Source organism: Arvicanthis niloticus, chromosome 1, assembly GCF_011762505.2.
Source record: "Arvicanthis niloticus isolate mArvNil1 chromosome 1, mArvNil1.pat.X, whole genome shotgun sequence".
Classification (NCBI taxonomy): domain Eukaryota; kingdom Metazoa; phylum Chordata; class Mammalia; order Rodentia; family Muridae; genus Arvicanthis; species Arvicanthis niloticus.
The window spans coordinates 75,945,052-75,955,796 of record NC_047658.1 but is presented as its reverse complement, the minus strand read 5'-3'; the positions used below and the strand labels follow the sequence as shown (position 1 = coordinate 75,955,796).

Below are 10,745 nucleotides of genomic sequence, written 5' to 3'. Positions count from 1 at the left end.
GAAAGGATCACTGCTGAATCCGTACTCCTCTGTAAAAATCTATCGTATTTCTTGAAGAGTCACTTTTCTTATGTATAAACAAAGTAATTTATAATACCCAATCTCATAGATTCATTGTGAAATTAAATGTAGAGACTACAGATTTTTAGAGACCAACTACTTAGATACCAAAGACATCAATTCTTATCTTCAGAATTATATAAGCAATCTACTTTCTGCCTTTGCTCAGGCAATTTATACACACGTATACACACACATATACACACATACACACACACACACATACACACACATACACACACATACAAAATTATACAATGACATTGTGCATTTAGGTTATCATGAGAAATAAGTGAGTTCACATAAAAAGAAAGTAAAATTTAGTCTGACATTAAACAGGATTTATTATCAAGGAATCAGTTAGGTATCATGTAATAAATACTCAGTGTGTCATGGATAAAGGAAATCACCTTATCACCCAAAGTTCTTGAATTCATGAGAATCTATGTATAGAATCTGACAGTTGCCTTTCTCAGAGCATCCTTCACATCTCTGTTCCTTAGACTATAGATAAGGGGATTCAGCATAGGAATCACCACTGTGTAGAATACAGACAGCACCTTGTTCTGTTCAGTAGAGTAGTTGGACTTGGGCATCACATATATGAAGGTAATGGTTCCATAGTAGAGAGTGACTGCAGTGAGGTGGGAGGTGCAGGTGGAAAAGGCCTTGTGGCGGCCTTCAGTGGAGCGCATCTTCAGGATGGTGATAAGAATGTAGATGTAGGAGACAGCTATGACAAACACTGTCACCACAATTATGGAGCCAGAAGAGATAGAGGGGATGATTCCAATAATGGAGACATCTGAGCAGGAAAGTTTCAGCAAGGGGGAGAAGTCACAGAAAAAGTGATCTATCTGATTTGGTCCACAAAAAGACAGATTTAACAAACAACCAGTAAATGTCCAACCATTCATGCTGCCACCAACATAGGACATTCCCAAAAGTAGAAAACAGACTCTAGAGGACATGAGTGTTGAATAGAGGAGAGGTGAACAGATTGCTACATAGCGATCATAGGCCATGGCAGCCAGTAGGAAGCACTCAGCTGACCCAAATGACACTGTAATACAGAGCTGAGCTGCACAAGCAGCTACAGGTAGGACCAGTCCATGTCCAAGGAGCTCCATAAGCATTATAACTGAGACTGAGGTTGAATATAAAATGTCTACAAAAGCCAGATGGCTGAGGAATAGGTACATGGGTGTGTGCAGCTGGGAGGAAATTCTTATCAACATGATGATGCTGATATTGCCTACTAAAGTGACAATGTATACTCCTAGAAATATTACAAAAAAGACTATACACAGCTTAGGGTCCTCTGTTAGGCCCAAGATGATTAGCTCTGTCACAGTGGTGTGGTTTTCAGCCTCCATCTCTTGTGTGAGTTGTTCCTGTTGAGGAAAATGAAAATACTTGAATTTATAATGTTCTCAATTGACACATTGCTGGATCTCTTTGATTGTCCTCATACTTGTTTATAGTTATCTCCTCTGCCCAGCACATAAATACACATTTCTTAGAATTGTGGTTTTGTCCTTTTCTCTGTGAATAAAATGAGACTGGTAAGCCTCACTCTCTGTCACTTCTTATTTTGTCATATGTACTACTTCTTTAAAGTTACTAGTCAATACTTTATTATTAATATCTCTCAACAATGGTCAAGATCCATAATTGCAATGGTCTATTTATTCTTATGATACTCATTCATAGAAATTTCCACAGACACTTCTTACATTGTGTTCCCATACCAAACTAATCAACCATTCCACCTGTACTTCATATCTAAATAATACCATTCAGCTTCCCCTGTCTTCAACTTGAGAGGCTCCCTTGCCTTTTGTTGTTGTTGTTGTACTTTGTATAATAAAATATAATTACATGCTATTATTTCCCAATTTTGCAACTTTGTTAATATAAAAACATAGCTATCACCCCCAAATGTTATAGAACTATTTACTTCTGAAGCCAAATATGAATGATCGTGGACCAGGAACATGATGTCAGATGGCCCAAATATCATTATCCTAACAGTTTTATGGGGGATTTTTTTAGTTACAGAACAAAAGGAATCTAAGTCAAGTCATTTAACAAATACATTTGTGGAAATATCAGGTAGATAGGTTATACAAGTAGTGGTGAACACTTTGTTATAGGTCTCAGATTTTGTTGGATTACACCCTTAACTTTGGGGTTGTTAGTGGTGAGTAGTCTAAGAATACATCCCAAAGGTTTTATATCCTACTACAAAAATGTTATATTAGACATAGAAGCTGGCAATGGTTGGTGATTAAGGGCCCAAGAATATTTAAGATAAGTTTGGCTTTGTGCTTTTCAGTTCACATCCTCATCTCAGTTTTGTTACCACTGTGGTCAAGGCTCTGGTCATTCTTTGTATTTTTTTTTACATATTTGCCTTTTCTTTCATTATTTTCTTTTATATTTCAGAACTATATAAACAGTGACCATTTTATTCATGAAATTCTTTCAGTACCTTCTTAAATAAATCTTCATAATATAGCAATTGGTTTCTCTGATGGTGGGCCTGAGTTCTTCTAATTGGTGAAGACCAATGAATCAATAGTTCAATATCTGAAACACATTCAAGAGCATCTTGTATCATTTCACCAATTGATTTTGATTGTGTTTGAATTACACTAGGAACAGATAGCTTACTGCCTCCATGTTAACTTTATCATTAAAATTTTTCATATATTAATTGTTAATATGCAATGGTACAAACTATTTCATTCATAAAATCATTGAAATACTTAAATAAAGCTATCATGCCTCCTCTGCTTTATCTATTCCAAAATTAAATATTCACAATTTCTTTAAAATCCACTCTAACTCTATTAAGTTTCCTGGGTCCTTTGAAGTCATTCTTTTCAGATTCTGAAAATACTTTGGTCTGAAGAAGAACACTATGCACAGGGTAGCATCTGTACTTCCAGGCTTGATGTGCAACAATGCTGATCCTGCTTTTATTATAACAGCATTAGAAGTCATTCTGAACTGGCTTCAGAATTTTAAGGCATGGCATCAGACAAGGCACTTTGCCCAGTGGGTTAACCTGCACATGGTAAACTCTTGGGCTCTCAGTTTTCTGTTTGTTCAGTGATATTATTTGTCCATATACTGCATCTAATATGGACATTTAAAGAAATAGCATTTACAAAACAACAGAGGTATTTTGTCATATAGCTATGCTAAATAACGTTTCCTTTTATTAAAATTTGAGTTTTTTCTAATATAATCCATCCTGATCATTAGTTCTCCTTTCTCTCCTCTTTCAAGTTTCACTCCTCCTCTCCTTCCATCTGGATCTACTACATTTCTGTCTCTCCTTAGAAAAAAAACAGGTGTCAACAGGAATATAATATATTAATATAGTAGTAATATAATATATTAATATAGTATTAATATAGTATAATGTAGAATAGTAGATAAAACAAAAAATAACACATTGAAATAGAACTACAACAACAAAACAGAATGAAAGAGCTGAAAAGAAGCAGAGACCTACTCATTCACTCAAGAATCTCATAAAACACTAAACTGGTATCTATAGTATATTGCATAGAACCTGGTGCAAACCCAGGCAGACCCATGTGTACTCTGGTCATGTTGTCTCAGTCTCTGAGCTCATAGAAACTTTGATCATGTGGATTTAGAGGGCCTTGTTCCTTAGTGTCCTCCATCCCCTCTGGGCCTTAGATCTTTCTGCCTCTTCTTCCACAGGGTTCCCTGACCCTTTGGAGAGATGTGTTCACTTAAATTAAAATGAAGTAGTAGTGTCTCAATTGTTTCATGTTGTGAAGAGCATAACTGTTCTTTCCACATGTCACACATCTCCAAAAAGGCAGAGTCTCCCCAGCCTTCTTGGGTCTGGACTAAAACATTTTTACATGTCCATGCTAATACCTACTTGTTCTTCTTTTACTCCCAACTACACACTTGTGTTGCTGACCTCTAGACTGGCATTTTGCTTGTCATCATGGGTTATTGACACTTATGATGGTAAGCAGGGGACATAGGACTAGACACTTACTCCAACATAAGTATTGGGATTTTTCTGTAGATTTTGTTTCTCATATTCTCAGTTCTCAAGATTAGCAATGGTTTTGGATGCAATCAACTAATATTTTTCTGGGTTCTAAGGCTCAACTAGTTTAGTTGTATCAGAAACACCATAAGGCTTCTCTTGCTCACCTTCTTCAACCAATGAAATCCTTGTCAATATAACCCATTCCTCTTCTACTTACCATCTAGAAGCAGAGTTGTGACACTGAATTCCAAAAAAGACTTTATGAAGTTAGTTGTATTCCATTTACCTTTAAAAAAAGTTGAAGGTTGAATACAAAGTGAACTATTGAATACTCTCACTGGCCAAAGATATACATGCAAAGATGATGGTGATGGGTGTTTTTGAGCATGAAGGAAGAAAAAAGAGGCTGTCAGCAAACATGGCAAACCCTTGGGGCTATTACTATCTGTCCCTTTGAGATACAGTCCTATAGGTTTTTGGTTTTTTATTTTTAGTTTGTTTTTATAATAAAAATGATTTTTGGCACAAGTTGACTCATTAAGACCTGGCTAGTCATCCCTAGGGAGCACTTACCTGCTACGATGTACTTTCAAAATCTTTTTCATTGTTTATCAAAAGTCAATGAAATGGCTTTAGTTTCCCAGAAGAATATCCATAAAAAAATAAGAGACTTTTTAAATTGATGCTAACTAGTATGGTAATATAAGAGGACATTCCAATTAAACTTTGAATCAAATTGAAAAGCCATATTCAAAATGACAGATAAAGCAGTAAATAAGGAACATGTTACTTCAAAATATTGTTCATTTTCCTGAAGAAGCATTATGAGGATGCTGAAATTCTGTATGTAAGATTCACTCTCTTTTACATATCTTGAACCTTTATCTTCCTACTGCTCAACACAGCAACTTATGGAGGCCTTCTGAAGCACCTGAGCACTCACATTGCTTTGAAGACAATACAACATGTGCATTAAATACTTGACTCAATTCACCCAAATACTCTGCCTTCCTCTTAGGGTCTTAAGGTTTGATGTAGGCATTCATCATTTCTACAAGTCTTTGAAGAGTAAGAGACTGCAGAACACCTGAAAGTGATTATTGTGATATACAGAAATACTATTGTCTGCCCTCTTACTCTGCATTTATTTAGACATTTATTTCATGCCTATTGTAGGATCATTTGAACATATGAACATTCTTCAACATAAAGCCACCAGAGTATGTTTCTTTTCCTACAGTGAATGTAGGATCACTGTGGATCTGTAAATGTCCTTGTAAGGCAGCTTCAACATCTGTCAAGCACATTCTAAGACAACCTGTATGAATAAAGGTACATGTGATCATAAAGACAGACATAAATATCTTAGCTTCAATTCACCCATTCACTAAAACTATGACATAGTTTTAGCAACTCCTAAACACTCATTGACAGTTCTGACTGCCCAGACTTAGCAGTACTCCCATGGACCATAAGGAAATGCAACTAACAAGGCACATCTGCAGATTCTCTCTCTCTCTCTAGTCCTATATTCTACCACAAAAGAAAATTAACTTAGAAATTGTCAACAATATAGATCCAAATGAAAGAAAGAAAATTTTCAGAGCTAAATGAAAAAGAAATAATTTCTTTGGAACAAAAGTATAGTTACAGCACAAGAACCATAAACTATAAAGAACTGCAAAACAGAAATGTGTCTGTTTCCTCTGAGTTTGTATGTATTGAAATCATATGTTGTAAATAATCAAACCTTATTCTTCTTGTCTACAACTATTTCCCCTTTTCAACTGGTATTCATATCTAAATAAATTATAAAATTAACTTAAAAACATTTACAAAATTTCCCCAATTTTATTACCATTTTGATGACTATAAGGTTAAATTTATTGCTTGCAATTGCAGTTTATAGTATCTTACTAAATTTTAAGATTTTATTTTGATTAAGTTATTATTGCAATGTGCCTATATATGTGGATGATGGATACACATGACTGCAGGTATCTGGGAAGTCTAGAAGAAGGCATAAGATCCCTTAGAGGTAGAGTTACTGGCAGTTACAAGCCATTTAATGTGGGTACTGTGTATTAAACTTGCATCCTTTGGAAGAGCAATACAAGTACTTAACAGCTGAAGCATCTCCTGAGCTTCTTTTTGTATTAAATTTAAGTAAATTAGAGTACAAAGTAACCAGATCCAATAAGGCATTTTCATACATATACATCATGAAACTTTGCCCTTTATCATTCAACTATTTATTCTATTCCTAGTGTCCCTTGTACTGGTCCATAATCATCCTTTAAACAGCCCCCCTTTATGCTATCATGTCATATGCATCCTGTTTCCCTCTTGTAGGCCCTCTATATTTTCTCTCGCTTAAAATTGGTTTCCTCCCTCATTGTACCCCATTTTGCTTTCACATTCTGCATGTATATATGTACACCAGCATACATACATACACCCATATAAAATGAATTTTAGATTTGGCACATAAAATGAAACCCAAAGAAATGTCCAACATACTTAGTCATCAGGGAAATGTAAATCAAAACAACCCTGAAATTCCACCTGACATGAGTCAGAATGGCTAAGATCAGTAATGCAAGTGACAGCACATTCTGACAAGTATGTAGAGAAAGAGGAACACTCCTATATTGTTGGTGGGATTGTAAGCTGGCACAACCTCTCTAGAAACCTGTTTGGTGGTTCCTCAATAAATTGGACATAATATTACCTGAAGATTCAATTATAGTACTCCTGGGCATATACCTAAAAGATGTTCTAACATATAACAAGACCACATGCTCCACTATGTTCATAGAACCCTTATTTATAATAGCCAGAAGCTGGAAAGAACACAGATGTCCTTCAACAGAGGAATGGATACAGAGAATATGGTGCATGTACACAATAGAGTACTACTCAGCTATTAAAAACAATGAATTCATGACATTTTTAGACAACTGGATGGAACTGGAAAATATCATCCTGAGTGAGTTAACCAAATCACAAAAGAACACACATGGTATGCACTCACTGATAAGTAGATATTAGCTCAAAAGCTCAAAATACCTAAGATACAGCTCACGGATAACATGAAGCTCAAGAAGGAAGACCAAAGTGTGGGTGCTTCAGTCCTTCTTAGAAGGAGTAACAAAACACTCATAAGAGCAAGTACAGAGACAAAGTGTGGACCAGACTTGAGGAGGGACCACATGAAGACTGCCTCACCTGGGGATCCATCCCATGTACAGTCACCAAATGCAGACACTGTTGTGGATGCCACAAAGTTCATGCTGACAGGAGCCTGATTTGCCTGTCTCCCAGGTAGCTCTGCCAGAGACTGACATTTACAGTGATGGTTAACCATTGAGTTGATCACAGGGTCTCCAGTGGAGAAGTTAGAGAGAAGACTGAAGGAGCTGAAGAGGCTGGCAGCCCCATGGAGAGAGTGACAATACAAACCAAACAGAACTCCCAGGGTCTAAACTGCCAGCCTAGGAACACACAAGGAGGGACCCATGGCTCCAGCTGTATATGTAGTTGAGGATGGCCTTGTCGGGCATCAGTGGGAGAAGAGGACCTTGGTTCCTGAAAGGCTGCATGCCCCAGTGTGGAGGAGTTTTGGGGCAGGGAGGGAGGAATTGAAGGATGGATGGGGGCACATCCTCATAGAACTAAGAGGAGGGGAGATGGGATAAGGTGTTTCAAGGTAGAATGGGGAAAGAGGATAACATATGAAAAATAAATAAATAAAATATCCAAGAAAACAAACAAACACAAAAAAAACAGATAATGGAACTGGCTATTGCAGTCTAGCATTTGAGACTTTTGTCAACAATTTAATATTACCCATATTACTGGGATTCCTTATAATCAAGGACAAGGTATTGTGGAAGGGACCCATGGAACTTTAAAACAATATTTTCATAAAATAAAAAAAGGAGGAGGTATATTCCCATACACCACAAATTTACTTAAATCATGCTCTTTTTATTTTAAGTTTTTAAAAAATTGGATGCCAAGGAACTTTCTACTGACTGTCTAAGGTACAACTAGGCATACTTAAGCCTAGGTGAAAAGGAAGGATCCACTTACTGGCATATGGCATGATCAAGATCAGGTATCTAATAAGAGGAAGAGGGCATGTTTGTGTTTTTCTGCAGGATGCTAAAGGAGCATGGTGGCTGCCATAGTGATTTGTGAGACATGCTGTTTCTGGAACAAAAAGTGATGCTGACCTGTGAGCATGCTGAGTGCCCTGACAATGGTGACTAGGAAGTTGTATTGGACATATATTCCCTACCCACCTTTGTTTTCCTATATCCCAGGTGGGACAAGCTGCCTTGCCTCAAGTTTTTAGACCTTGTGGGACAGAGAATCAAAAAGAGAAACTACAATGACTCTTGTATTGTTATTAAATGTGACCAGTTATTCAGACTCAATCATGTACTGGTCTAGAAATCAACCCAATATTGGAAATAACAGTCTTCATTTGGAAGGCTAGATCTGGACATCTTCAGAGACATATTTGGAAGTTAGTTGCAGTTCTTTATGAGGTTATGTTAGCAAGAGATAAACTTGGGACAGGATCTGGATTTCAACCAAGTGTTAGTGCATGTGCTAAGGCTCTTTTAATTGTCAAATTAAAAGTACTTTTGTTTTTCTACAGTATTTATTGTAAGTTGCATTAATTGTACACTTTCTAATTGTGTTAGTGTGTTAAAACATGTCATGTCTGTTATGGGGGTCTATCATACAGCTTTTGTCTTATTGCCTTGAGTATTACAGAACCTTGGTTTTCTGGGGAAAAAAATTGCAAGTACTGGAAGAAGTAAGTTAGGCTTTAAGCAAAAGCAAGAGAGTAGTGGGCTTGATTATTGCTGGTATAACAGCTTTAATTACATTAATTGCTAGCACCATTGCTTCTGCAATTGCTTTAACACAAGAGGTAAAGACAGCTACTTTTATTAATCATCTAGCAAAAAATACATTACTATTGTCTTGAGTATACAAGAGGATTTAGATAGGCATTTGGAACATCAGATTGATGCTCTTTATCTCATTCAAATTATTGGAAGGAGATTCAGAGTTAAGGAGTAAGGAGATATCTCGAGTGTTGTGCCAAATACCAATAAAGTTGTGTTACTTCTAAAGTCTACAATGATAGTCATTATAATTAGAAAAAATTTAAAGACATTTGCAGGGTATTTGGCATAATAACTCTCTGGGTGTTTCAACTTTGCATAGTGAGATTATGAATTTAAAGAGTGCTGCTCTGCTGAGCTTTGATGCTGCAGATAATGTTGATAAAATTATCCATGGCTTGAGGTCTGTATTTCCATTTTGGTCAAGTGTCAAGAATAACATATATAGCTTGATCACACAAGCCATTGTTGTCCTAAGAATACTTTTATTCCTGCCCATCGTGTTAAAACTTGTCTTTAACAACATGTTGCCTGCCAAAGTACATGGCTTGAACCTGAAAATGGACCCCTAGACAGAGTTATTAAATTAACAGCCTGGCAAGCCAAGGACTGGTAATATTCTTCACAAAGCCTTACCTACCTAAGACAGAAGTGCATTGCTTTGGATAATGCATATTCCACAATGGGTAAGGAAGGCATTCTTGTCAAAATGACCTAAGACAGGCTCAGTCTTATTTATGAAATAAAAAAACAGGGAGATGAGGAGAGCCTTTAGGGCTGTTTGGCAGGAATCTGACATTGGCCAAGGACAAGGAAATGGGCTTCAGGCAGGAATCTGACATTAGGCTAAAATAAAGAAGTAATTTCAGACAGGAATCTAAATCTTAGGCTAGAACAAAGAAATAATTTCAGGCAGGAATATAAATCTTAGGCTAGAACAAAAAAGTAGGCTTCAGGCATGAAAATGACTTTGGGCTAGAACAGGGAAATAGGCTCAGATATTCTGGTCATCCTGATAAGTCCTTAGAAATAGTGATCATGGGACTTTGCTTATTGCCTTGCTTGTTCTTTGACTATTCGTGTTCACTGTCTTGCTTGTTCCTTGACTATTTGCATCTATTGTATTACTAGTTCCTCAACCTAGAACTGACCTTAATACTTGCATGTAATTAAAATGGTATAAAAGCAAAAATGAGGAGGAATGGGATAGGGAGTTGAGGGGAGAGAGGTAATGGGGAAAGGAGAAGACATCTTAAATGTAAATAAATAAAATGTCGAATAAAAGATTTTTTAAAAAAAAAAAAAGTCTCCCAGACCAAAAAAAAGCCCATACTCAGATGGTTTTAATGAAGAGTACCACCAGATGTTCAAAGAAGAGCTAATACCAATACTTCTCAAACTATTCCACAAAATAGAAACAGAAGGAACACTCTCAAACTTGTTCTATGAGAATAAAATCACTCTGATACCTAAGCAACACAAAGACTCAATATAGAAAGAGAACTTCAAACTAATTCCCCTATGAAGATTGAGGCAAAAATATTCAATAAAGTACTTGCAAACTGAATCTAAGAAACATCAAAAACATCACCCACCATGGTAAAGCAGTCTTCATCTAGGGATGCAGGGGTGGTACAATATACAAAATTGTATCAACATAATCCACCATATAAACAAACTGAAAGAAAAAATCACATGATCATCTCACTAGA

At 36.4% G+C, this 10,745-nt stretch overlaps 1 protein-coding gene across 2 annotated transcripts; it reads right to left on the bottom strand.

The window, feature by feature from the left end:
- Positions 1-251: 251 nt before the first annotated feature.
- Positions 252-4,443, bottom strand: LOC117722458 (olfactory receptor 5P53). Of its 2 annotated transcripts, XM_076917254.1 has the most exons (3): positions 4,326-4,358; positions 2,555-2,652; positions 252-1,454 (listed from the first exon to the last, which is right to left on the bottom strand). In XM_076917254.1, exon 3 carries the CDS (start codon positions 1,434-1,436, stop codon positions 504-506), a length of 933 nt encoding a protein of 310 aa, XP_076773369.1. In that variant the 5' UTR covers positions 1,437-1,454; positions 2,555-2,652; positions 4,326-4,358; the 3' UTR covers positions 252-503. The 2 variants fall into 2 exon arrangements, with proteins under 2 accessions (XP_076773369.1, XP_034377521.2); XM_034521630.2 differs by lacking the exon at positions 2,555-2,652 and having other exon boundaries at positions 4,326-4,443.
- Positions 4,444-10,745: the final 6,302 nt, after the last annotated feature.